The following is a 27,511-nucleotide window of genomic DNA, read 5'->3' on the forward strand; positions in this document are numbered from 1 at the left end:
GTTGACACTGGATATGAATCGTCCAGAGCTCTAGAACATTGAGAATGGTCAACATCGTATAGGTTGGTGAAGGGAAATGGTACAAGCAACCAATGGCAGTTCATCCACCCCTCTATGCTTCCTCGCAGTGACACCCACTCAGTTGCTGAGGCGAAGCCGAGAACACTCTCTAGACAGGTAGCTAGGCCACGAATCAACCACCGAATGAGGTCGCCAGGTATCCAAACGCCAATTCTACAGGCGCATCCCCTCACAGTAGCTGGCGGCGTGGCGGATATCGCCACAATAGTGAGACCCGCCACCCCTTTCATCTCTTACTTGCAGTAGATGATGTGGATACGAGTCTATTAGCAGGAATTAGAAAAAGGGGGGATGGAGTCACATACCCTGTCCTCCTACCTACTTTGTGGCTGTAGAAAGGGACTACTGTCAGTCTTTTCAAGCACAAGACCGTATGAGAGAGAGGGATAGAAAGAGAGAGAGAGAGAGGGAGGGAGAGAAAGGGGGGGGGGGGGGAATGCCTCGGCTCCGCTTATTACCCTACTCCATCGACGTGTATATTATATATTTTGCATTACCCTGGGTACCGAACCAGCCTTTCCTATGCCGTTAACTCTAGTATATCGTACAAGTGCTGCCTGCTGCCTTATGGGGAAAATACAGGTGTTGATGCAGGCCGCCCTATACAGTATCAACAAGACGCAGACCTAGCACACACATCATGCATGTCTTCTGGCATAAACACGACACCGTTCAACCTTGTGAGGCGTCCGGCATCCACATAAGCCGAGTTGCCACGGACCGAGAACAAAGCATCATATCATGTACATATAGTGACAAGCCGGTCAAGTGGATGACAGACACACTTACGAGACTGTGAGACTCAGCCAGTTCATAAGCGAGGCCATATTAAGATAGAAATACATACATACAGCTGTCACCTCCCAGTACTATCTGAAGAACACTTTCTCTATATACTTAACTAAACCTGCGCAGAGAACCCCAGACGACGAACGAAGTATGTGAGGCCATGTGCATATGTCTTACACACAGGTCGGAACCATCTCTGGCATCATCACCGTGCTTCTTGATGATTAACCCTTCATCAGCGACTCAACCGTGGACATACTGCCACGCCATGATCAAACAGGACGAACGATCCTACCGCGCGAGTTATTGATGCGACCCGGTTGATAGACTTTGGTGCAGGATGTTTCAATTAGACAGGCGAGATTATAGATCTATGCTATCCTACCCATCCTCTTGCGGATACAGTATTGAAATATAGAGAAGAAGAAAATGGTATATATCCGTTTCCCAATCATGATAGCTAGCCAAAAGTCCCCCTTCCCCTCTCCTTTGTGCCCCTATTCCCACTTCAAAAAGCAAACTCCCGGAGCTATAACGCCACATACATGCTATACCAAACAACTTTCCCTCCAGCTCGCGGCTCCGAAACAGAGACAACCTAGACTTGCAACAAGCTCTATTGTATGGTAGCAACTGGGTCATTTATTTGCTCAGTCAGACATGAATAGAATGTTTGCCTCTTGTCGTCAGAAGGTGATGGCCGGATATGCCCTGGGGCATAGCTCGTTTCCGCAGTTTCGCGTGAAAGGGCCCCATAACCCACAAGCCTCTGGCAACCAAAAGAGTATGCGCTCGGATAAACCAGGTATCGCTATCGGGATCCAGTATGTCGATCACAATGTACATCCTTTCAACGAAAGTCCACAGGATGAGAACCGACGGCTAGCTCGACGACGTACGGAGAACTCAAAACATTCCCCTTCCGCTCGCCAGCCGCACAAAGCTATACGGCACGTTTTGGCCAACCAGAAGCCTCAATGTCTCGACGGTTGTAAAGGCCGTAGAGTCCGCGACGCCATAAGCCGCAAAGCCGCTCTGCTCCGCCACAATTCCGGGATCCCCTTTTCGCGGTCCATCGGCCAGGTCCAGGAACACTTTATGTGTATTTGGGGATGGTGACCCCTCGATCCCCAAATACGCGAAGCAGCATGCCGACAATATTGCTCTTGTCGGGACTTAAGGGCAGAAACGACGACGAAAGGGCTGGCCTCATCGCCTACCATGCGCGCACGCTGCAGGCTCTCGAGGCTGTTGAAGGGTTCGATATCCATGCCTCTCGCAAGCGAGAATGGTGTCTTGAACCCAACCGTGTAGACTTTGCCTATCTTCAGGGCTTTGAGCGCGTAGATTGTAGATGCGGCATCATCGGAACTCGAGCCTAGAACCAAGGCGGTACGGCCGAAGTAGGCCGAAGGGGCCAGATCGCGTGTCAGTGTACTCAGTATACCACGCCAGCTTGCGTTATCCAAGGTGATGATGGAGTTAGGGGGCAAGCCGGAGTTCGCGATCTGATGCCCCCCAGAGAAATTCGAATCGCCACGCCGGCTGGGACTCGAGGGGATGGAAGCCGGCGCCGAGACAGGGGTCGAGCTTGCTCCCGAGCGTACGACAATGGTGTCGATCATACCGATAACCCGAGCGGCCTCGGTAAGTACTGGACCTGAACCATCGCGTAGCCGGGCGAAGAAGGGATTGTTACGCACTAAGCTAGGATAAGGAACAGGTGGGCTCAAGTAGGCACCGCCAAAGGATCTCTGGTCGCACCACGTTTCGATACCACCCGCTTTGGGATGCCTTTCCACGACAGAGAATGCATGAGGCAAGCCCAGCTCATTGAAACACTTCTCGTAAAATGGCGCCTGGGGGGTGGCTACACGTGCAGCGGGGGTACTGATGCCGTAAACGCTCCTTTTCGGTAGCTGGCCAAGCAGTGAGAGCGCAGCGTTGATCTCGGATGCACTCATCTGACCAGGGGCAGCGATGATGGGAAGCAAAGGATGCGTTATGGGTGTGAACACCTTATTGAGCGTACGCGATAGCTGCCCTGTTTCGCCCATGTTTACCATGGAAAGGGGCGGTGCATCTGGATATTCTGCTCGTATCTTGGAGCGGAAGTATTCGAGCTCAAAGTTCTCGTTGTGTTCGCTGATGAAAGCAATCATCTTGACAATGTCTGCGTATTTCCTTGATTCGAGAAAGACCGATTGAGCCTGAGCCGAAGGCCACTTGAAAGTGCTCGAGAAGTCATGAAATGCGGACATAATGCGACTGTTTCCCCTTTGCTCGTGAAGCTTCTGCCGGATAGATTCGGGAAGCCAGACTTCCACGTCAATATATTCCACGCCCCACTGAATCGCTCGGTATAAGTAATCATAGTACAACCCCGGGTTTTCCATAGGAAAACGGCCGTTTTCCCTAGTACAGCGAGTTGTAAAGATGAGAGGTAACTCTGTCCGCTGCCGCAGCAGCATGACCTGCTCACCCACATAGCTCAGACTTGGCACTGCCGAGAAGCTGCCGTCATTAAGGGGCTCCTTGAGCAGGTCAACGCGTATCTCTACAGCATCAGCTCCTACCGTTAGTATGTCTAGGTTCGGAAGAGCTGCGCGCACATCGGGAAAGGTGGTCGAGATAAAATAAGTCCGAGGCTTTGCCATGAGCTCTTCATGGTGGTTAATTTGGCCGAGGACGAAAGATGTGAACCGTGCCAAGTCCCGACGGAAGAAAGGGGTTTCCGTGTATAGAAACTCGTAGTCGCATTGTGATGACAAGACTGTATCTGGAGGCATACCCAGGGCCACACAATGCGCATTAATGACGACCACCAGAGCCTTGTCGCGAGAGGCTATATTCGCTTTGGCTTTCTCCGCAGGAATACCGACAACATATTCCACATCTGCAGACGTGGCGTTCCGAAAATCCTGTGCCAATCGAGAAGGTTTGCCCAAAACGTCTGCAAATACTGAAACGATTTGCTCCTGGCCCGATCCATAGACAACGACGGGAATCCTCGTGTCGCCTTGTTGCGGTCCACTCCCGTGCCTAACCCCGTTCGTCGCAGGCGATTGGGAATGAAGGTCAATCTCCATCTCAACCTCTGGTGCCATCGTTGCCCCAACCATACTCCGGGGACGATGCGTAGTAGGCGTTGGCGTCGCCTGTAACTGATGAACCGTAGCCATCCTACGCATGGAAAGCCGTAAGCGTTTCTGACAATGACGCTGCGGGCTAGCCCTCGAAATCCGAGTGGGATCCGCTAGCACAATCCCAAGCGCGGTATGAGTACAGCCCGAGAATGAATTATCCACGGGTTGTTGCCCACCGTTGAGTCCTAGCTCCAAGAGGTCCAAAAGACTATCGCGTATCCAGAAAACACGTTTTATGAACTCAAAGATGAATCTTGCATGACAAAAATGATGGAATGGTCGATGCGGAGTTAGGATTTAGGCCAAATACACGACTGCACTTGCTGCGGAGGATGTTGGGGAGAGCGCCGACACTTTGTGACGTGTAGATATCTAGATAAGTGAGAATCTGGGGACCACCAGGGAAGATCGACCGGTGGGAACGAACCAGCGGGGGTTAGTGATGGTAATAAATTGTAGACACGACGCCGTCACCAGTCACAAAAAGGTGGGGTGTGAATCGGCCGTCATGATCTTCAGTGAATGATGACCTTGCTTGACGTTGAGCGTCCCTTGGACTGTGAAGTCGAGGGAGGTAGTGTTGGCTTGAAGTACAGCGTCGCAAGTTCGAGCCGTGGAGGGGGCACGACGGTATCGCAGGTAAACGACGAAGTAATACTACCTATAGAAGGCGAGATAAGATAGCTGGCCGGAATAATATGTCTGAGCGGTCACAGCTTACTGTTACTTGTCCCCAGGAAGCCGTGGCTATAATTCTTCCAGCTACCAAATCGCTAGGATTCTCCAGGACTTCTCGGTCTCGGCGCAATCGGGTTGATCGACTGGGGATGAGCCTCTCAGCCCACCTCAGTCAGGCCAGGCTGCCGGGGTCGAAGATGCTCGTGTGAGAGGGGTTGCCGGGGTAGTAAACCTTGAAACGAAACCTGGTTGTCTTGCTGCTATTTGATGTTGTTTCTTGTTCCCCCTCGAGACCGGATAGTCGGAGATCTGGATCTGAGCTGGCTGTAGGGGTTTTTCTCTCATTACCAGACCAGAGATAGAGACTGATAGATCTCCCCGTCGCGTACTGGATGGATAAAGTCGGGTAATACCGAAGTCTGCTTAATTGCCCTGAAGACCCAGGCAGGCTGAATAGGTCAGGTATGAATCAATGGGTGAGGGCGAGCGCATACAAGCAAGCGAATGGTGATTACCTTGCGTTAACGTTTGAACGAACCCAATACAGACAGTCCCCAGTTTCCAGTTTCTAGGCCCCCCCCTGTGATTGCACGGCACCTGTAACGCGAATCTGAAAGAAGAGTTCGTGGAGATATCCTTGGGGGACTCTGGCTAGCCCGTGGGAAATGTGGTCCGCCACGAGCACGCCAAGCTCAAGGCGGGATAATTCGCCGACGCTTGGAAGGTCGAGGTTGAGTCGGTCTACATGAGCTGTATACATATATCGTTCCCTTTGCAAAGACGACCTTCATGATATCTGTATAAGGTAGCTGCTAGACTTGGGGAGGAGAATCATTTGGCGGTTCTTATGGATGTGATGCCATTCAATACTCGGGTGGATAGTCCCCAAAATTCTAGCTGTGTCCTACCAGATAAGCACGCGAAAAGCCAACCCCTACCCAGGGAATGGTGGGGCAGGGAAAGCCTGCAGGTGCGCAGCGCACTCTTGCTGGATACATCATGTACAGGTGTCTATCAAAATCAATAGCAAAACCTTACACAAAACCCTGTATCCCAAGGTCAGACAGGGCTATCAAGAGACGGTATGGTGCTGCAATAGTTCTCGTCCGCTAATTACATACTGAACCTTGGGCCGGCTTCTGATGGAAGTGTTTCATTTGGAGCCTTTTTGTCTGCCCTTGATTGGGCGTTACATAACCGTAACCCGTCTGGTGGCCGGATAAATTGTTGGCAGGTTGTCAGCATACGTTGTGAAGGTTTCAGCTCGAGTAATACAGGTTGGAGCAATGCACCTTGTCCCTGACAGGTCTTTTCCTCCAGTCACAACGCTTGCATACTTATCAATGTCCCATTGTATGTGCCTTATGCCAGAATGGAGGCACGTACGACCTGTGGGTCTTCTACTTATAGTAATATCGGGCAGACTGTACATTTACATTAAGTAAACATCCGATGTCTATTTTATAAGCTGCCTCGTTGTTCGCATCTCAGCAGCAAATGGATATAGCGTGGACGAAATCACCATTTGCGTTCGTGTCTGGTGTCTCCTAGAAAGGTAACATATACTTGAAATTTGATGTTGCTTTCTGTCCCGCTACTGCATCGGACATTTCTGATGGGACTGAGGGGTCTCTTTTCAGTGGAGTTGGCTTGGGTAGCTGTCATGATTCCAAAACTTGGGGTCTGCTCGTGCGCCAAGATTCCCGGCCGTCCGCCTTTATTTCTCCGCCAATCACCCCTCGGAGTCTACCAGGTTTAAATGAAGAAAGTGACGGTGCGCGATCCCGGTATCCCAAATCTATATACCTTGGGCGTTTTCCGTGTTCCCAACTCTGCATGTGGATTCTGTATTCTTCACGGGTGCTTTTCGCTTCGGAAAAGACCGATGGGCGGGCGACATCTTCGTCCGAAACATGCTTGCATCGGTCGAGGTGCCTTTAGAACGATCGACCCATAGTCTGGTAGGTCACATCCCGCAAGCAAGCGAGGAGCTATCTCGATTGCAACCCTGCAGAAGGAATAAATGGAAAATGGCAGCGGCATGGGACGAGTCAACCTGGCTTTGGCGTAACAATGTCCCATTGCCAGCCTCGGGTTCAGTGCTGGCTTCATATGACGCACCCGGCATGCTCGTCGGTGCCCAACGAGGTGCCCACGAGCTAAAGTCCACATGATGCATCACTGAATGTCAGGTCGATGTAGAGATGGGGAATGACTTGTGGAATGGCCCCAGCCCACGCCTATCTATGGGGCTGATTCGTGGTCGGTCCGATCTCCTCAAAGACCTTCAATCCTTTCCTACCCAGGGCAGTCGCAAGGCCAACTGCTGTTGCACCGGCACCTCTCATTCTTCCATACCCAGAGCCATCTTCCACGCCCCCTATGCCAATGATATCCATATGCTTGGTCACCTCGCTTTCATCTAGCATCCTTCTAAGAGTCACTACGTTGCCCAAAGCCAGCGGATGCAAAGGTGCTCCGGCCATCCCCCCTATACCTAATCCAGGCAGCCGAGGCTTCCCGGAAGCGCCGTCTTCGTCGGCCAATACAAGGCACGAACCCAGAGTGTTGGTTGCCGTCAGAAAGCTGACAGGACACGGTGGGCCTCCAGACATAAGAGCAGATTTCAACGTCTTAAACTGGTCCGCGTAGGTATAAGGCGGCGTCTTAAGCCCGAAGGGAAGACGTGGGAGGTCAGGCGCGGAGCCGATCAGCGCTTGCAGAGCGGTCAAATACCGCGAAAGCGCTTCACCCGAGTATGCTGGCGGAGATGTATTGGGTATGTTCGGACAGCTCAGGTTGACCTCCATTGCCAGTGGCATGTTCAGCTTGAGGCTGTGCTCCGCAATGAGGCGATAGCATTCGGCAACCTCGTCAGGTGCGCCGGTTACTGAAATGATGATCAACTTGCTCGTCGGCTCAGAAAGCTGCCCGGATATGTCATCTATGTAGGAGAGATAAGTCTCCAGTGGAATTGGACTGTACCCCAGTGTATTGAGACTTGCTGTCTCGGGAATAGGAGCAGACGACGATGACGACCCGGCCTCCGCATTGGTGGCATGTGTCACTGGGTCGAAGAATGTGTACTGGTGGATGTCAGGATCATGGTGAAATCCCTTGAGTAGGGATGTTCTGATGGTGATTGCCCCCGTGAACGGACAGCAGAAAAGTGCCTGGAGGTCTTCCAGGGTTGTAGCCCACGGGCATGCGGAGTTGAGCAGCGGTGGGGAGATGTCGATACGAGGCACGCTGCCTGCCATGATAGCCGAAACTGGACACAGAAAGCTAAACAAGATCAATTGTTTAAAGCTGATAACTAGAGTCTACCATTCAACTATCAATTGACGTACACACGATGCGTTGCATTTATCGGACGAAATGTCCCAAACATCACATCGGAATGGCGGCACTCTCAAGTGTCGATCGAGATAAGATAAGCTTTCACCTGCGCGTCTTTCAGTCTTCGGAAAGCTCCGCTCCGGCGCCGAGTCTCGGAAGCTCGACAAGAGACGACAACACGGTGGCAGCGTTTGAATTCCAACCAGCGTCTTGCGCAGTCTGCATCGGATCGATTCGTTTCACCGTGGAACCATACACCAAATCATACCTATGGCATCGCATGTCTTGTATCCGTTCAAGTGATACCGACTACAGCCGGAGCTTGCAGCCGCGAGAGGCTGCAGGTCGACTTTATTCAGTCTTCGTTACAAGATTCAGGCCCTTGCCTTGTGGAAATCTCGGAGAAATGAGCAGGGCCCTGACGGCGACTTTGCGAATTCTACCACGTTGTACATTCCGCGTCATGTTCCGAGAACCTGGGAAGAGCCACTTCAACCCACATCTACGGCAGCGCCGACTACGGCGCTAGACTAGCTAGCTCTTCAGAGCCACGCCAGCGACCATCATGGCCCCGAAGATGCCGTAACAAGCTTTACTGCAGGTGCCGGCATATGCAACCCGCATTTCGGTATTTGTGCTCATATGAAAGGGCCGATTGCTTAAGTAATTGCAAGCGCAGGAGTGTTGAGCGGGCAGTTTTGGTTCATGCTGGTCACACTTCGACGACCATATCCACTCAACCTGACAATGCCGCAGGATACGTGGGTGTTTATGTAGGGGGTAAAACCCCCCATAGTGGGCCAGCGTATCATACGACAATTTTCGAGGTATAAATAGGCGCCGGGCCGACCTGTCACCTCAGGAAACCCGGCAGAACTCCTGAATATACTGTTGTTGTAGTAGCCACCATTATTTGACAGACCGCCATCATGTCGTGGACCAACCCGCCCACCGAAAACAGAAGCATCGCCATCCTGGGCGCCGGCGTCCTCGGACGCCGCATCGGCGCCGTCTGGGCCGCGGGCGGCTACACGGTGCACCTGCGCGACCCGGACGCGCAGCAGCTGGAGGCGGCCCGCGAGTACATCCAGGAGCACGCGCGCGACTACAAGGCGGACGTGCGCAGCAGCGACCTCCGCGTCGAGACCTTCGAGGAGCTCGCGCCCGCGGTCCGGACCGCCTTCGTCGTCGTCGAATGCGTGCCCGAGCAGCTGCCGATCAAGCAGGAGACCTTCTCGGCGCTCGAGCGGCTGGCGCCGGCCGACGCCGTCCTGACGACCAACTCGTCGTCGTACAAGTCGCGCGAGATGTCGCGGCACCTCGCGCCCGCGACGCGCGCGCGCGTCCTCAACATGCACTACATGATGCCGCCGCGCAACCGCGTGGTGGAGCTCATGACGTGCGGTGACACGCACGAGGCCATCTTCCCCTGGCTGCTGGACATGCTCAAGCGGCTCACCATGGTGCCCGTCCGGGCCCGCAAGGAGTCGACGGGCTTCGTCATCAACCGCATCTGGGCCGCCATCAAGCGCGAGGCCCTCATGGAGCTGGCCGAGGGCGTCGCGACGCCCGAGGACCTCGACGCCGTCTGGCACGAGATGTTCGTCAAGAGCGAGATCCCACCCTGCGGCGGCATGGACCTCGTCGGGCTCGATACCGTTTCCTTCATCGAGCAGCACTACATCAAAGAGCGCGGGCTCCAGACCCGGGGGTCATCGACTTCCTGCAGAAGTACATCGACGAAGGGAGGCTCGGCAACAAGACGCCGGACAAGGGCGGATTGCACCCACCGAAGTCGCAGTAATCTTGACAATGAGTGCTCGGATTGGGGCAAAACGTCATGGCTCATTGGAGGTGAGCTACTTGTCACATCAGTATTATTAAGATGAAGAAGAGCTCGCTTTTGGAGACTTAATGCTCTGCCTCGATTACGCCTTGCATGTGATGTCGTTGTTCAGGGTAAAGCTGTTTTGTATCGTGGCTGTAGGTGTGACAGAAGAAAATTCTTCGAGGTAGCGGCACACCAAGACAGTAGCCAGAACTTAGGGCCTTCCTCACGGCGCAGGAAATGCCAAGACTTTGGACTCCTAATCGTTATCATCTCAGTAGAGTGAGCGTTCTGTGCATGCGCATCATCAGCAAGTTTGCACAGGAATTACTGGTTAGGCTCGACATAATGAGAACGAAAAGGTTCCTAAGGCGATACTCAGTAGATTCCGTTTACGCGAGTCCTTCCCCATCCCTTCCTAATCCCATCGCCCGCCAAACCCGCTGCAAAGCGAATCCCCTATTACCAGCCCCCTTTTTCCTGACACACTCACCTTACGGGTGCGGCGTCTACCACCCACGTGTCGCAAGGAGAAGTCCTGCGCAGGTTGAACAAACTAGGCCTGAAACATATACAGATCATCCGAGATGGGTGCAGGGTCCTTTGCCGATTATTGTGTTCTGATTGAGCGGTGGGAAACCGTTGTTGTGACTGACGTGCTTCTGGCTTCTACGCCTTCCCGCTCGGTGATCCCTTGCTTCCCCATCACACGCATGCCGAACCGCGCGATTGGCCTTCGGTAGTTGCGAGGAGTGGTAGCGTATCCGTGGCTAAGAGCCAATTGTTCCTCTGACTCTGAATGCTTGTTTCTTGTTTGCTAGTCGGTACTTCTTTGCCTACTGTTCCACAGTGCGCTTACGTGTAAGGCGAATGCGTGTCGATAGTGCCTACTCGGACCCCCGTGAAGACAGCGACAGAGATGGCTCCATCTATGAGGCGATATGGACTGTACGTACTGCCCTAAACGAGTCACGTCTATGCCAGCCATCCTGTAACTAACCAGCTATTCCATCACTGGCTACGTGTATCATATTGCTAAGGAGTTATCCCGTGTTTAGTCATCCTAATCCTGGGCCGCCACTGAAACCCAAGTTAAGTAAACGCACTCGTAGGGATGGGCTTCTCTTGATGTTCAGGATGACCCTTGAGTTAGGCCAGAGTCATGAAGTAGTAGTTCAATTTGAGTATAAATATCCGGAACTCCATACTTTGGTATCAATGAGCGACAGGTCGAAAGTGACCATATAGACAGTAATTCATTCCAACGAGTACAAGAACCATTCCAACGAAAGCAAAATTCCCGACTAATGCCAAACCACCTGATGAAGAGAACCATTCCCTGGGCCTGCCCGAGCTCTAGCACCACGACCCCGTAGAGTACCGATGCCAAGAGTTGATGTCCGTCGGAGAAGTGTGAGGAAACAAGGGGGTACCTTTGTGTGTGCGCTATAATTTGAATTTCGAGCGAGTGAGGGCTGCAAGTGGGCATTGGATCACCAAAGAGCGTCACTATCCACCATGTTTTGTTGCGGGGAGTTATATTTGCGAGGCGAGTGATTCTGACGCGGCGAGTAGCTCTTGCTGGACTTGATACTCTGACGGTAGTGCGTAGGGGCGTACGTAGGCTGCAGTTGAACGGGCGCGCTAGGATAAGGTCGTTCGGGTCTGCTCGCAAATCGTCGCTCCTGAATCGTCGCCGAGGGCAGCGTCGTGCCGAGGAGTCTCCCGGGGAAGGAGGCAAGAGCCGTAATAGCAGCCAGGAGGACCATCACGCCGTCCAGCACCAGGAAGAGCACATCGTTCTGAGCTACGGGGCTACCAAAGCCCCCCGAGATAGGGATGAGTCGGTAGATCGCTCTGACCGTAAGCAACAGTATCGCAAGAGACAGGCCTTTGGAGATTCGTTTAGTGGGAGCCCATACTGTACTTGACGTGATGACTTACCGATCAAGAATATTTTGAATCTCTGAGTGTTATGCACCGTCAACTTGCTCGCATCGAGTATATGTTTTCGTTGGTGCACAGCAAGAGCGAAGCGCAACCCGAGGAGCGCGAACAAGAGGACGCTCGACAAGTGTATGGCAACCCCGGCAACGAGAAGGCGTATTCCAATATTAAGCTAGGACTGATCAGTTTTCGCCCTTCAGTTTTGTCTTGTTTTGGGCTTACCGTAACCGCATCTGTCGGTACAGTGGCCATGACGGCACCAACCACCTGCAGGACGACACATACGGCTGTGAATGCATAGAAGACAGAGTTGTGCCACTGTGGTCGCCATGCTTGAAAGCCGTCTCCGTACGTCGCCACGATGGGGGGTAGAAGCCGGAACAAGGCCAGGGCTATGATGGTCGGGCCCAGAATCGTTCCGACCAAGGACAAGATGAAGTCCGTCTTTGTTGAAGCATCGTCTACTGCTAGAAGAAGTCGACCGATATAGCCGATCACTTCCAATGCCAGCCCTGTGATGATGATCGTAGCGAATACGGAGGTCTGGTAGCGAACGCCCAGTGCGAAGGCGGTAGGTATCAAGATTGCGAATATGGCCAAGAGAACGACGGAGCCAGCCAGCGAAGGCTTGTGAAGAAACGTCTCGGGGCAGCTAACGACCGTGCTGCAGTTTCCTGTAGTCACCACCATTTTCTATTTTCTCTTCATGTCTTGGCTGAAGCGTGTCCAACAACAGAAAGGAGACCCTTGGGTAGGACGATGGGAAAGTCTGCATGTGGCGCCGAGACTCGGTAGATAGATATATAGGGCTCAAGGCTGGGGGGATGCCCATGGGCCGAGATAAGGGAAGGGAAAGCAGGCTCCCATGTCGCTTTCTCGCAAGTGGAAGAGTATGCCGAGGGGGCGCTGGGCAAGCACCGGACCGAGCGGAGTTCATCCAAGCATGAGCCGATGTCAGCAACCCTGTCTCTCCCCATGGAAGGCGAATTGTCTTTCAGTGATGAAGCTCCCTACCATGTCTGCATATGTGGTGCCACCGGTGTTGGAAGTTGCCAACCATTTTACCCTCCCCCCCCGCCCCCTTGTCTCCCCTCATTGGATAGGGCAGGGCAGTGATCCACCCCTACCTTACGATACCCTGGACAGAAAATGGGTATGTTCTACGGATCGCACTGCCGAGAAGCACCCTTCGCAGCTCCAAGTATCTCTCAGATGATGCCAGTATTCAACATAAGAGTCATTCCTCACAAGGGCAGTAATAGCACACGAATCGTTGCTAATATCATACCGTGGGATGGATGGGCGATCTTCTGCGCCCAACTCCAATAGCGGCGAGGATGGTTTCCGGCAGTTTGGGTCAGCTACGGAATCCCTGGTCAGCCGCAGCCAATGAGGTTCCTGGCTATAAATTAACGCGGCTATCGAAAGCGGTCGTGTGGATTCGCTTAGCGGAATCCGCTAGATTGCAGATGCAACCGCGACATTGTGTTGGCTTGTTGGTTGTATTGATTGGCAAGTAGAGGGGCTTGGAGGGCCTAAACATGGACGGACACCTATCAAACTCGTACCATGGCTGCAGACGGATGTCGCGATCAACGGGGCTTTCAACCCGTTCCGGATGTCAACAGGGCTGGGTTGTCCAGGATCCCACTGTGACCATGAAGCCGTCCGGCAGCGAACACGATAGGTAGAAGGCCATGCTGGGTGGCCGGCTCCACTAGGGTCAAGATGATGTGTTGTATGCTAAAAAGCGGCGAGCGGTGCACGACGACAAGCTCTCTTCAAGTGCAGGGATAATAGAAAGCGACGAAGGAGGTAACTAGGCCGCGCTTCGTCGTCTTGTCTATTCATTCGCACTGCAGACTTGGCTGCTTGGCAGGAGGGAACTGCCGGCGCCCGTTGTAGGAAACGAGATTGATCCTGTGACTGTGACTGTATGTACGTTGCAAGATAGATTAATCTAGTCGGGGCCAGGATCTCTCAATCTCTACAAAACAACGGGTAATATTGATAGGAATGAATGGAACAAGACGCGGGACCACTTCTTCATCTAGATACGTAGATACCGTGGCATCGAACTGGGCCAAGCCAAGTCGTTCGATCTGGGCACAGACGGGGAAAGGAGCTTGAGCGACGAAACGATCCAAACCCCTGCGAGTCTCCGTATGTACGTGAGCGTCAATCTGGCAGTCTGGGATTAGGAATGAGCACGCACATGTAGGGGGCCTAGAGATTTTGGACTCGTCGCGTCGTGACTTACGAGGAAAGCTATCTAGCTTCTCTGCTCCAGGATTGGTTGCGCCCGTCGCTCACTTGTGCCCTCGTCGTGACCGGCTTATACCCGTGAGCAACCAGTTGGTAGCAAAGCATCATGACAATCGGTCCATCTTTACATCCATCGTCACATGCTGCATACCCAAAGTAAGTACAGTACGTGTATGGAACATAACATAACAGAACAGAACAGCAAAAGGCGACATATGTTGTGATGAGTCCATGTTGGGGTCGATGAAAATAACCCCCCTTACGCCGGCCCCTCCCCCCCGCAATGATCGATGGATGCTACAGTACGCCAGCGGGCCGTAGGAAGGAGCCGGGCCTAGGACCAAAACAGATCTTAGGCCGAAAAATGGGAACCTTGAAAGTTGAAGGGACCAGATCAAGCCCGTCCTTGCACTAGCGACGTGACATCATCTGCCTCTTTTGTCACCCTGCGCGCCAAACCCTCCAATTGAGATCACGATGCCAAAACCTCCTTACTTTTCTCACCCTTCCATTCTAGCACACCTCGGCCAAAAAGAACACGCGGCTGGCCATAGTCAATCTCTGCTTCTGGCCTGTTTGCTTGACTATTTCCGACGCTGAGCACATCTCGGTTCCCACCAGCGAACCAACTGCGTATAGCCTGTTGTGCTAGGTAAGGAGTAAGGGTTGCAATGACCCAGAGCATGAGCAGATGCTTGCCGGCTCGCTCTATTAACCACCTCTGCCGCCCGGGTCGAATCGCTGCTACTACGACCCGGTCTCTTCGGCCCTCTGCTGGTCAATGGTGCCCGACGCCTGCGCCGCACCGCGCTTACTCTACCTCGGATGATGGCGATCCTCGATTGAAAGAGTTAGGGAGGCGCATACAAGACGACTATGCCTATATCAGAGATAATTATGGTGAACCCCAGCCCCAGCCCCAGACATGCGTGCCCATCATTGCCATTGCTGACCAAACCACGTAGCCACCCCAAAACACCCCATTGTTCTGGCTCACGGTCTATTGGGCTTTGCCGAGCTAAAAGTAGCTGGGTCTCTATTCCCGGCCATTCAGTACTGGCGTGGCATATCGGAGGCTCTCACAGCAAATGGCGTCGAGGTCTTCGCCTCCGCCGTGCCACCCTCCGGCAGTATAGAACAGCGGGCCGAGAAGCTGGCCCAAGGCATTGCTAAGGTGGCTAAGGGCAAGAGCGTCAACATCATTGCCCACTCTATGGGTGGCTTAGACGCGCGCTACATGATCTCGAACCTTCAACCCAAGGATGTTGACGTCAAGTCGCTCGTCACAGTTGCCTCTCCACACCACGGCAGTGCCTTTGCGGACTACCTGTTTGATGAAATCGGCTCGGAGCGTCTACCTAGTGTGTACAAGCTCGTAGAGGGCGCCGGGTTCGAGACAGGCGCCTTCGCACAATTGACGCAGAAGTACATGAGAGAGAAGTTCAACCCAAAGACACCTGACGACCCAAGCGTGCGCTACTTCTCCTATGGCGCAATGGTGGAGCGGCTGCCATTCCTGAGTCCCTTCCGCCTCTCTCACGATATTCTGGATAGGCTCGAAGGCCCAAACGATGGCTTGGTCAGTGTTACCTCCAGTCAATGGGGGCATTACAAAGGCACTTTAGTTGGTGTCAGCCATTTGGACCTTATTAACTGGACGAATCGTCTCCGATGGATGATGCGGAAGCTTTGGGCAGCCAGAGATCCCCAGTGAGTCAACATGAACCCAAAGTGACTGAGCGAAGTAATATCCTGACATGACCTCCAAAGCTTTAATGCCATTGCATTCTACCTCGATATCGCAGATATGCTTGCGAAAGAAGGGCTTTGAATGGGCAGTAATTCATCTAACGTCGTCTAAGATCTACGTTTGATGCATATCTTTGCTTCACGATAAACTAGAATGAGAACGTGACAGTGACGCCGCATTTGCATTGCCTGGCCTCAGATGCTTTCTATCCTCCCTTCCAAGGGTTGCAAACTGCAGGCAGGGGGCCTCAAAGTGTACAACAAGGGAGCTTCCGAGGCAGCTGTCAACCCAACCATCTAAATATAAGGGACCCAGCTAGCTGGATCTGGAACGATCAGATACTCGGCGATATCGATCCTTGGATAAGTGGTCAGCTTCACATACTCAAGGGAATAAGATGTGATGGACTGCAATGATTCTTGCAGAAAACTGTCTGGTGCCTTACAGCCCTTGGCATTGATTAAATATACTAGGATGATGAATGTCGGTGTCGACACTCTACCACAGTGGTACAGTGCACTGTCTTGACCATAGCTCCCTTGAGGTTACTAGGTGCGAGCTACAGGTGGTACTGAACGTAAAGAAGGGGTAGTCGGAAGGACTATGTGTTCTACTCGCATGTACTTCATCACCCATCAAGCTGTCAATCGAATTTGAAAATGACATTCTGAACACAGCAAAGCTCGCCAGTGTTACCGGGACACAAGAAGATCATTTGCAAGTAGCTACATACATTGCCCCTCGTAAGTGGCGGACCCCAAGTCCCTTAATTGGGTAACTCAGTTCTCCCTTGGCCGTCATTGCCGTCGCATTTTCGCCCCATCATCAGACCTTGGAACACGCGAACCGCCTCCTCGTTCTGCCCGCGCACATCGAACTGGTTCGTGAACGCCCCCATCTCGGCGAAGAAGGCCTTCATCCGCACCGGGTCCTCGTGCATGCCGTCCTCGGCGTACGCGTAGACGCGGCCGAACCGGCGCGCCAGGTCCACGACGGCCTGGGACCGCGGGCGGCGCACGGCGTCGTAGGCCTCGAACATTTTTTCGACCAGCGTCGCGCCGGGATCGTGCAGATTGCCGGAGGAAAGGGAAGAACTGAACAGGGCGTGCAGCACCGCCGCGTCCTCGAGCGCCTGCGCGGCTCCGTTGCCGGCGAAGGGCAGCGAGGCGTGCGCCGCGTCGCCTAGTAGGCACACGCGGCCCCGGGCGTAGGTCGGGGCGTGGTCGTGGTCGGCGGCCGTCCAGGACGCGCTGGTGTCGGCGGCGACGAGTCGGACGATCTGCTGCGCCTCCTCGGTGTAGTCCGCGTACAGGCTTGGGTCCAGCTTCGGCTTCGACTTCGACTGCTGCGGGTCGTCTCCCTCGTCCGGCGAGGATGATGACGACGTGAAGACGCTGCCGCGCACGGCGACCCCGGCGCTGAGCCGCGTGTTCTTTCTCAGCGGGATGCAGTTGATGTGGCCCCGCGGGCCCAGCATGATGGGCACGCTGGTCGTCCACCGGGGTTGATTTTCTGCCGTGCCTCCTCCGTCGACACCAGCGTCCGGTAGATGACCCAGCCGTCGTGGTTCTTGGGCTCCGCGGCCGGGTGCTCCGCGCCCAGGAGATACCGGCGCGTGACGCTGTGGATACCGTCGGCGCCGATCAGGGCGTCCGCCTCGGCGGTCGTGCCGTCCTTGAAGGACAACTTGACGACCACGCCATCATCACCATTGGCTGCTTCTTCCTCCTCCGAAATCGCTACGAGCCGCTTCCCGAACCGGACCGTCCCCGCGGGCACGAGCTCGAGGAACCTCTCGACCAGATCGGAGCGCGCAATGGTCTTGCGGCCCTTGGCGCGGCCCAGCTCGGCGACGGTGGTGCCGGCGTGGGGGCCCTGGGCCAGGATAACCGTGGTGGCCATCTCGGTGTCCTCCTCGGCGGCCATAGTGAGGGCGCGCTCGAAGTAGGCGCGCTGGAGCGCCGGGCCCAGCAGGGCCATGGCCTTGATGGCGTTGAGGTGCAGCGCGAGGCCGGCCCCGACGTCCTTGTATTCGGGCACGGCCTCGTAGACGGTGACGGCCAGCTGCTCGTGGCAGGACTTGGTCAACGCCGCGGCGAGAGCCAGGCCGGCGATGCCGCCGCCGGCGATGGCGAGGCGGAACTTGGGCTGCTGGTGCGTGGACGACATATTGATGCTGTCTGGTGTTACAGTATCGTAGCAAGGCATTATCTGTAATAGAATTTGACGCTGCAACCAGTGCTCTAAACACGCATAATCTTGGTAGGTTTCCCTTCGTCTTTTCTTTTTCACGCAGATTCAAGAACAATGACGCAGTGGAAACCAGTAACCCGGGATATGGTTGGCTGATGAACATGTATCATTCATTGGGATAAGCAGGGAGGAATCAGTGCACTAAGACACCGTCTGCGTCTCCAGCTCCTCGGAACTCAATATCTTTTTGCTTCCCAAGCACACGATGGGAAACACTTGGTACCGTGGGGGTGTCCGGTCCGTGTTCCTGAGATAGATCCCATGGTGCTTCAGACAAAGCGGTGCCCGACATATCATCCAAGGTTTCCCGTGGCGCGCTTCGGGTTATGAAAGTCAAACTTAAAGTAATGTCTCCTAAAACTTCGTGTCCCAAGCGCAGCCCATAGGTCGTTGCTTACCTGTCCCCTTGAAAGCCGTAAAGCTGTCCTGCTATATACACAGACACAGACACAGACACAGACACAGACACATACCACCGGACGCTCTCAGAGACGACACTATACGAGTCTCGTGGACTTGCTGATCAAGTGATTTGAATAACGAGGCGAGATATGTGGAGGTCATTTGATACCATGCGCGAATCGTCCCGCATTTGTAAACAGATATATCGCGCTACTATGCCAATCCTTTCACTGCTAAGTTCAACTTATAGTACAAATCCTAACCGCGACTAGATGACCCGCCTGCTTTCGGTTTCTCGTGGGAGACATCGTCTTCTTCAGAGCTGTCATCACCGATATCATAATGTCCCTTTTTTGCTCCCGTCTCCGTCGGTGTCTGCACATGGAGATCGTCCAGCTCGCTTTCATCAAAATCGGCAGCTTCCACATCACGATGGGACCTCGGGTTGCCGTTACCGCGGAAGCTCTCTATGCCAGTGCTACGCGCAAGTCCAGACAAACCCTCGTATCCTTGGGTGCGTCGGCGGCCCCGCCAGACGAAGAAGCCCCAAGCACCGGCTGCGACGATAACGATGACCAGGACGAGTTCACCAGACTTGTAGTAGGCAGACCACTTGGCATCTTCGACCTCCTTGTCTTTGGCGGCTTGGTCAGCTGTGTTGTTGCTTGCGCCTCCAACAGTAGTATCTGGCAATTTCGCCCCATCTAATGCGCTTTGCGAAGGAATTCCCCCGATGCTGCTGATGTTCACATCCATAAACCGGTCTAGCATGTCGCGCGAGCGACGAGCGTAGTCGAAAGGTACCATGTGCGAGGAGTTATAGAACAAGACATATGTCAGGTTTCGCGCCTCCTGCCAGAAGCCGGCCTTTTTGCCCTCAAAAGTCCAGTCGCGTCGCGGGGCCCAGTTTCCAGGGATATTTCGAACCCCTTTCCACCGTTCCATTCCATGTTGCTAATGAAAGCTTCAGTACCAAGATGATTGCAGATGAGATCCTCAGCTCCAGAGAATAGAAGAATCTCAATTTCCTTCAACAACTCGGGGAAAAATGTCACCGATGGCTTCGAGTTCTTCACCCCGAAAGCTGCACCGACAGCACCGTTGCACTCCTGCCATCCGGTATTCAGGTTTTTACTGATATGCAGTGCAGAAGTCACATCGTCTCTTCGTAGGTAAGGCGTAACGTTTTCCAAATCCGGAGGCCAGTTCATACCGCAGCTTGGGTAGGTGTCATCCAGGCGGACGTCGTACATGTTGACACATCTTCCATTCTTCTGCGTGAGACGGAGGATGTCCTGCAAAACGGCCTCGCAGTTCTGGTTGTCCACCTCTTGCAAGTACTTAGAAGACATCTCCCTCGAACAGACGCGGTAGGAATTCTCGAGCTGTTGGGAAATGTCGGAGCCCTTCTTAACAAGACCTTTTTCGTAGGCGTAAGTGAGATAAGCTTCATACTGCTCAGGCGGCGAAACCCATCCGTTTCCAATCAAGACACCCTTCAGGTTCCACGAATGCATATCGGTAGGGTTGTTAGGGCTGCCAACAATCTGTGGGCTTTTATTTCGCTTAAGGATCGCGCGAGCAATATAGGGAATGTGCTGGCCAGCAAATGATTCTCCGGCAATATAGAGCTGCATTGTTACGTCAGCCATCGTTGACGATGAATATACTCGGGTGTCTTACATCATCATGTTCATACTGTGGAAACAGCTTGAACCATTTCTCGAGGAAAGTGACGAATTGGTCGGCCATTTCGTCCAGCTCGTGGAGGTAGTTGTTGGTATCGACAAAACTGTATCCGGTGCCGACGGGATTGTCAACGAAAAGGAGGTTTGCGAATTCATGCCAGGAGCCATTGTTGGGCACCAGAGTCTCCTTGTCTTTCGTCCTGAAGGGGCCAATCTCCATCATTGCGCCATCTTCGGAACTGCAGCCGGGGCCGCCATTGAGCCAGATGACGGTTCGTTGCCGGTCAGCGATGTGCTGGTTTTCGAAATGCCAAAAGAAGAGGTTTCCGTTGTGTTCTGGGTTGACTTCGATGTGACTAGAGCCGCAAGGGTCAGCATACATGTTGCAACGATGATGGGTGCTGATGAGAAGAGCTTACCCAGCATGCATCTTCACCAACGTGTCCTTGGGAGCGCCCGGCAATGAGTGGACGAAGTAATCGGCAGCCGTCTTCTCAGCGCCGACTGCCAGGGTCCGCGACGCCAGGGCAAGCAGCCCGAAGGCGGCCAGCCGTATGGGGGAGGCAATTGAAGCCATGTCTGCTAAACTGTCGCGTAAGAGCGACGGCGGAGTAGGGCGACTTCAATCCTCAAGAAAAGGCAAATGGGATGGCTAGACAAAGCAGTGATTGAAAGACAGGTATAAGATAAAAGAAAGCTGCAAGAAGAGACTAATCAATGGGCTGAAACTGGAAAGTAAGAAGGATGAAGTGGCCTTTCGATTTCGCGTCGGCCCCGATACGTCCGATGGATGGCGATAAATGGTTAAGGTCAGGAACGGTTGACTTTCAAACACGGCCCCAATGCACTGTGGCTGACGAACGCGTATGGAGAACAGGGGCCCCGTTTTAGGGGCCATCCGCTGTACCGGCTCCCGCTCCTTTCAATCAAATCATGCTACTGCGGCGGTTCTGAAGCTGCAAGTCTATACTTCAAGTTCGTAAAAACAAGACTAGATGTGATTATTGAATGATATCGAATTCGCTTGAATTATGTAGGGCGCTCTGGAGAATGCTAGGTAGAGTGAGGTGAGTGTACATGTATGCTATCCATCGCAGTGCACTGGATAGGGATACTCTAAGTGGGACTTCAGCGGCAGGCAGTGAGGCTAGGTTACTGTAGGTCTATTTACGTACATAAACTATTGATAGCTTTCAGCTATCTTCATCCACAGCAGATCATCGTAAGAATATACCAATATATATCAGATTACGTATTCACACTTCTATTCATGAACGATTTCCAATGGAGGCAGGCCGTACGGAGGAATAGAAGATGGCGTGAATCGAAAGTTTCCCCTGATGCACCAAATAATGTAATGCGACTCAATTCTTACGAGGTCGGAGAGGATAAAGATGTCATAGTAAAGTAGACCCACATCGGCTTTCCAGTGCGCCTGCCTGCCTGTCTCCTGTCTATTGCTTCCAGCCAACGAGGTCGGTGAAATGTCCATCTTTTTCAGGTGCAGCCCGGGCCTTCAGTCTGAAGTTTGAGACGACGATGTTTGTAGTTCCGGGATGTTTCAAGGTGCTGAAAGCTGTTCATCAAACACTCAATCCCCACCAGGCAATGAATCAGACAGGCACTTATCGATCAACATTTTCCCGCGGGGACATAGATCCCACAGCACTTGCGATGCAAACAAAAACAGGCTGAGCGAGCGAATCATCTTGACCGCCAGCCACCCGGGGAAGAAGAAAATGCTTTCTATACAGCTCAAAAACTACCTGGCTCTCCTGCGTGAAACCCGGCGCTACCGCACAATCAGAGTCGCGGCATCTTCGAGCATACCAATGATGTCCAATTGGAAGAACATACTAATTTGGAGCCACAGGTTTGCCGTCGGGAAGAGCAATCGCTTGTGCCGAAGTCCCAAAGACGGGCCCGCCTGAGTGCGGACATGGGAAACTATCCTCACTCGACTGCTGTCGGTCAACCGCATCAGCAGTCAAATCTTCCATTGTGGTGGCAAGCCTTTGTGCTGTATCTTATTTGGCATTTCCATGCAAATTGAGGTCTGCGGAGCAAATGCTTAGTCTCGCAACTGGTAATCCAGTGGCTTTGGCACTTCCAGACAGGCAACACCACTGTCCTCCTAGCAGATACACAGAAGACAAACAGAAGTGGCTGGCTTGCGTGTATGCTCCCAATCCGCTTATTGGCCTGAACGAGCCATCGCGAGCCTTTGTGCGCGATAAAAGCCGCAGGCAAACCCCAAATCCTCGAGCGAAGACGACATACAGCGACCCGTATTAGACATTACCGGTATAAATCGTCATACCGCCATCATCCATCGTCAACCCCATCACCGAGGCGCTGCTAATATTATGTTCATCATGGCATCGATCGCTCGATCCCCCTCATCCTCGGAAATCATGCCGAGTTCCTGCAGGGTCGTCACCACATCACCAACCCAGTGCTGGCAGCCCCAGCTTGGATCCTCGTTGTTAACCGCGGCGCCCTTGATTGTGTCGCGCAGAGTTGTATCCACGGCTGAAGTGGTGGGCAAAGTCGCGACATGAATCTGGGAGCGGTAGTCAGGCCTCAACCGGGGAGCTGCCAAGTTCCACAACTCGCCGGCTCGGTATCTCCCGGGTTGGCCATCAAGACGAAATGTGCTGTTCGTGTTGCTGTCATCATTCGCCGCCACATAAAGATCTGTGACTCGTGTTGCTGGCGTATCTTCAGGTTTACCTCTGAAAATCAAGATCGAAAGTGTTTGAGCATGTTCTCGAGTTGACGCGGCCACTCTGTTGGCACCATCTTTTCCTGCCGGCGTTTCTTGCTCGGCGCCAGATTCCCTTGCTGAGGTCGGGCTGCTCATTGGAGTCTCGCCGTGCAAAAGAAAGAGCCGCCTCCTGCGCGTGACCATAGGCCTGTTGTTTAGACTTTCCTGGACGTGGTGGTCCTGCTCAAGGGCCACAAGTTGTCGCACGCGATTTCGATGGACCGATTGTGGGTGTGCGTACTTGTCTCAGAGAAAGCCAACTGCAGCCGCTGCGATGTTGATTTATGACGAAGATGCGTGTGTTTTCCGCCCGATTCTCAGGCTCGGAAAGGATGTTCTTGCGGCAGATTCGGAGTTCAAGGGGGCAAGAAAGTTGTGGTGTGCGTATTTAGGCGTACGTGGTTGACACCTTAACACACCCACTCGCACAGCTTGGCCGGCGGCAGCGGGCTTGATATTGCTACACTAAAGAGCCCGAAACCACCAAATGCAGCACGCTCAAGTAATCATACCACCCATTTCTTTCCGATGCAAAACTAGGCGATCGCTTCTATAAATTAGGGGACCATGCATAAGATCGACAATCGTCCTAGCCTACAAACCGCTCCACCCCCTTTGGTTCGGTTCCTTGTTCTCAGCACGGCTGTGGATCTGATAACGATGCTGCCCGCTTCTGGAAGCCGGGCAACAAGCCAGATAACCTAGCGAAAGAACAAACAAGAAGGGACAGCTCTCCAGGGTCGAGTCGGGGGGGCACGGCCAAAGGTCGGCTGGTCTCCGTGAGGACCCTAGGCTGCTACATACCATTGGTAGGCTTTCACACGGGTGATAGGGCGTGCTGTAGTGTAGGTTGACTTTTTCTTGACGTCCGCATTTCATGCATGCATGGCCCACCCCACCGAACGGTCTAGGCCCCTACATCACCTCAGATTGACGAGACAAACAACGGCCGAGAGACACCCAATTTGCCCGAATAGGATTACGGGCTCGTTTTCCATCTTCGTGTTCAACCCTTCCCCAAAGCAAGCCCACCACCAAGGCGCGGACTCCTCGGTGCTATGTATCGACGAGTTTATTAGAAGGGTTGCCTATCAGCCGGGGCTAGCTACTTTCGAGCCCACTTGCCTTACTGTTGTAGTGTAGTAGGCTGGAAATAGCAAGAGAAGCCCCGTGCCCTCCCCTCTCTACTCCGAAATGTGCCCTCCATGATCCATCCCCACGATGTGGGAACTCGAATTACTACAAGCTTATTTCGTGAGTTGCAGTCACGGACACCCATTGGCTGTCAGACGTACTGCCATCCCTACCCAGGATCTGTATTTGAAACAAAACCCTACAAGATCAACAATGCACCGTTGTTGTGTTGTATGTGCTACGAGGGGACTGCGACCATGCAGTTGATATAAGAGCTGTCAGCTTGGGCCCCCGGCTGCAGCAGTTGGTGCGGGCAGGCAACCACTGGATGCCAAGATGCAAGCAATGCCCAAGTACAAGTCACTGCTGCTACTGGCAGCTGGGGGCTGCCCTCAGGCAATTATCGGAACCCCATCATTTGCGGCTCAAGGGACGACTGTCCTACGGCCGGCACTGAAGGATCAATGCATGGCCTGCTAGTCTCTTCTCACCTTGGCGCCGTTCCATTTTCGCAAGCTAGAAGCCCGCGAGAACGCCAGGGTCAAGGAGGGTCTTTCTGTGGTTGACCATACAGTCTTGCCCTACGAATAGCACTGAAAGTCCGGAGCAAAAGTGCCTTCGCGGGACATGATCGGAGCGGCCGGCGCAGCTCTTGTCAGATGCATTGGAAAAGACAGAGATAGATGCCTAATGAGACTCGCTCCATGCATGATGCGAGCAAGCATCTCTGTGCCGGCTGATCACCAGCCCGCAGGTACACGGGTTGACTAAGTATGCAGGGCTTCGAGGAAGGCTCGAAAGCATCGGGTCATTCAGACATATTGTTTCGCACTTTGACTCACTCGCTCACAGGTAGTTGCTCTAGGGTACACCAATGAGAAACCCCGTGTGATCCCGCCAAGGAAAAGCGGCTGAGCGGATCCGGAAGCCGAAGCCACATTATAAGCATGCACTGCTTCTTGGACAGCAAAAGAAGACAGGCGCATGTCAGCAAACTCCCCTGTCGAGTTGCATCCTGATGTCGGTCAAGCTTCGTAAGCCATGAAGATAAACAACATCACCAACCTTGCAAAACCCACGGCATCCTCGGCAGATCTTATTCCTCCTTCGTACACGCAAGACATCACTGACCGCCTCCTTTCTCACGGGATATTTCTTATTGTGTCTTTCGTCGTTCGTCGGGTCTACCAGGTCTTACGAGCCTCACTGGACATCCATACTACCTCCCCTCATACTTGAAGGCGCTTGGCACCGTTCGCCCACCGACAGATGGTATGCAAGGACGCCACGACCACGACGATCACTTCTTGGTGATCGGAATAAGTCGTGCTGGAACATACGAGTAAGGGAGCCGTCTAAAAGCACTCGCGTAGAAAACCATATGATATTACATCCCCAGGCAACGCCAACTCATCACCAGCTTCTTCAGACGCGTCTAGAACTCTGGGAGTGTTGCGACTTCGGCATGACTGCGTTTACTCCAAATCAGAAAACTGCGTAGTCCCTTATCCCCGCCGCTGTAATCGTGATCTGTCTATTTATTCTAAAATATCGTATAGGGGCTGTCTAGTATCACAGCCTGCTCCCATAGTCCAATTTCCACATAACCAGTAGTTAAAAAAAAGATCCCATATTGCGGTGAAGTGTTCTTCTGGGTCTCGGGTCGAAGGCGACCTGGGATCTGTGCCTACCAGGGGCCGTACCCAACGACTCGGCTCCTCGCCGACTCGCTTAGGGGGGCTTGGGGAGGATATAAAGCTACTTTTAGCCAATACGGAAATACCATCTTCACTTTACCATTCATGGTTGGGTCTCGAGACATCCACAAGACGTTCTTGCAGCCGAGATATTGTTTAGTATTAACACAGTGTGTGTGTGTGTGTGTGTGCCCATCTGGCTGCGTAATTTCGAGCGGTTGGGGGGCTGTTCCCGAAGCCTTCATCTCCGACCCGTCGCCCTAGGCTTCAACGTACATGCATACATACACCATCGGGTACGACTCGGTTGATTAGCCCCCGAGAGACAGCTGCTCTTCGGATCTCGAGGTTGGGCTGGCAGCTTATGCGACTCTCCATCCTCGGCAAATGTCTCAATATACAACTAATAATCCCCGGAAGTATCTTGCCTATCATCCTCGATCTTGCCCAGCCAGTGACATCCTCTTGACTAGCCAAGTCGAACCCAACTCAAACGAGAGATTTCATGGCAAGGTCTTTCTACCCATTGCGCTTGCCCTTCCCTCCAAACACAAGGACACACACTTCAGGCCCTGCAGTGGCTTCCCGGTCATTTTCCTTGATGACTAGACAATTATCTCGTTGCAAGCTACCTAGCTATCCCGTTGCTATTTTATTGCAACTCCGAGCTGCCACCCGAGACCGAAGTCGCGCAAATGGATACTTTTGGGCTTACTCCGCTAGTGCTGTCAAGAAAAGAAGGCTCCTTGCTTGCAGATACAAAGAAGCAAACAACTACTAGCTAAGAAGCGGGCTAGAGAGCGGGCATCGTCTCACTTGGACTGGATCTGAAGACGGAGGAGAGCACACATGCAGCTTCCACGGGACCCCCTCCCTATGGCAACACATACATAGCACGCAAGCATGGACGATGCCACTACCTACAACCCATGAGACATCCCCGCCGGGTCGATCGGTCTAAACCGTCGTCGACATTGCCTCGGTGTAAGTGGTCACGACGTTTTGGTAATGCCTCTTTCAATAACCGCTGCCCAAGCCCACGGGACCGCCGCCGAGAATGAGGCCAGCCAGATGGCAGGCAGTTCGGTCCCTACACTGAAAACCGGCTTTCCCTATACAGAATGTCTTCGAAGCCCAGAGACCCTTGCAAGGACAAGGACGACATGCTATGAGAGAAACTATGACAAGCGCTCAAGCATCGCTTAGTGGAGAAGGTAGGCAACTAGGATCATTGTTCAGACTTATGTTCAAGGCTTATCTATTTGTCATCTGTAGGTAGTTCTGGGGAAACAGCCGACGCACATAGTGAGATGATGATGCTTGCCATCAGTTCGTGGTCTCTCGTCATTGTCCAAAGTTCACGCAAGCGGTAGGAGCCAAAGAAGACACACACACACACACACACGGCCAGTGCTTTCCCAACTTCTTGGGACTGAAGAGGCAAGTACGGAAGTGATGTGTGTCTTTCCATCCTCATATGGCTGAGCCAACTGGTGAAGAGACCAGGAATATGCACAAGCCTTCTACTATCTCAGTCATCTCCCTCTGCCTCCTTCCACCACCCCTTTCATAGACCTCATGGTCGTACCGAGGTCTTGGCGAAGTTCTTTTTGCAACTCTTCGCCAATTCATAAGACATTCCAGAAACCAAGTAACGACTCTTAGAGCAATCTTCTCAACATCTCAAGTGAACTCTGTTTGCGATGTGATGCGATGCGCGTCGTGCATACGCCTCGAGTACTGGTTT

General features: G+C 53.2%; 8 protein-coding genes across 8 annotated transcripts; 2 read left to right on the forward strand and 6 right to left on the reverse strand.

Moving 5' to 3' along the window:
* Positions 1 to 1,776: 1,776 nt before the first annotated feature.
* On the reverse strand, positions 1,777 to 3,977 carry PG994_006105 (aldolase; the record flags this gene model as incomplete). Its single annotated transcript, XM_066857514.1, has 2 exons — positions 1,777 to 1,964; positions 2,009 to 3,977. 2 exons carry the CDS (start codon positions 3,975 to 3,977, stop codon positions 1,777 to 1,779), a joined length of 2,157 nt encoding a protein of 718 aa, XP_066716783.1.
* Positions 3,978 to 6,934: 2,957 nt separating this feature from the next.
* On the reverse strand, positions 6,935 to 7,954 carry PG994_006106 (uncharacterized protein; the record flags this gene model as incomplete). Its single annotated transcript, XM_066857515.1, has 1 exon — positions 6,935 to 7,954. One exon carries the CDS (start codon positions 7,952 to 7,954, stop codon positions 6,935 to 6,937), a length of 1,020 nt encoding a protein of 339 aa, XP_066716784.1.
* A 1,008-nt stretch (positions 7,955 to 8,962) lies between these two features.
* Positions 8,963 to 9,922, forward strand: PG994_006107 (NAD(P)-binding protein; the record flags this gene model as incomplete). The annotated part of the gene is made up of 1 exon (XM_066857516.1): positions 8,963 to 9,922. The coding sequence occupies one exon, from the start codon at positions 8,963 to 8,965 to the stop codon at positions 9,920 to 9,922; it is 960 nt and encodes a 319-aa protein (XP_066716785.1).
* Positions 9,923 to 11,354: 1,432 nt separating this feature from the next.
* On the reverse strand, positions 11,355 to 12,498 carry PG994_006108 (uncharacterized protein; the record flags this gene model as incomplete). Its single annotated transcript, XM_066857517.1, has 3 exons — positions 11,355 to 11,752; positions 11,806 to 11,980; positions 12,031 to 12,498. 3 exons carry the CDS (start codon positions 12,496 to 12,498, stop codon positions 11,355 to 11,357), a joined length of 1,041 nt encoding a protein of 346 aa, XP_066716786.1.
* A 2,246-nt stretch (positions 12,499 to 14,744) lies between these two features.
* On the forward strand, positions 14,745 to 15,904 carry PG994_006109 (triacylglycerol lipase; the record flags this gene model as incomplete). Its single annotated transcript, XM_066857518.1, has 3 exons — positions 14,745 to 14,973; positions 15,039 to 15,783; positions 15,844 to 15,904. 3 exons carry the CDS (start codon positions 14,745 to 14,747, stop codon positions 15,902 to 15,904), a joined length of 1,035 nt encoding a protein of 344 aa, XP_066716787.1.
* Positions 15,905 to 16,589: 685 nt separating this feature from the next.
* On the reverse strand, positions 16,590 to 17,992 carry PG994_006110 (FAD/NAD(P)-binding domain-containing protein; the record flags this gene model as incomplete). The annotated part of the gene is made up of 2 exons (XM_066857519.1): positions 16,590 to 17,310; positions 17,358 to 17,992. The coding sequence occupies 2 exons, from the start codon at positions 17,990 to 17,992 to the stop codon at positions 16,590 to 16,592; spliced, it is 1,356 nt and encodes a 451-aa protein (XP_066716788.1).
* A 744-nt stretch (positions 17,993 to 18,736) lies between these two features.
* Positions 18,737 to 20,743, reverse strand: PG994_006111 (pheromone-processing carboxypeptidase KEX1; the record flags this gene model as incomplete). Its single annotated transcript, XM_066857520.1, has 4 exons — positions 18,737 to 19,407; positions 19,452 to 20,109; positions 20,162 to 20,522; positions 20,586 to 20,743. 4 exons carry the CDS (start codon positions 20,741 to 20,743, stop codon positions 18,737 to 18,739), a joined length of 1,848 nt encoding a protein of 615 aa, XP_066716789.1.
* Positions 20,744 to 22,510: 1,767 nt separating this feature from the next.
* On the reverse strand, positions 22,511 to 23,029 carry PG994_006112 (uncharacterized protein; the record flags this gene model as incomplete). Its single annotated transcript, XM_066857521.1, has 1 exon — positions 22,511 to 23,029. The coding sequence occupies one exon, from the start codon at positions 23,027 to 23,029 to the stop codon at positions 22,511 to 22,513; it is 519 nt and encodes a 172-aa protein (XP_066716790.1).
* Between the last annotated feature and the right edge of the window lie 4,482 nt (positions 23,030 to 27,511).

Source organism: Apiospora phragmitis (assembly GCF_038363925.1).
Source record: "Apiospora phragmitis strain CBS 135458 chromosome Unknown utg000006l:1.0-5683423.0:1.0-5690449.0, whole genome shotgun sequence".
In the NCBI taxonomy this organism is placed as follows: domain Eukaryota; kingdom Fungi; phylum Ascomycota; class Sordariomycetes; order Amphisphaeriales; family Apiosporaceae; genus Apiospora; species Apiospora phragmitis.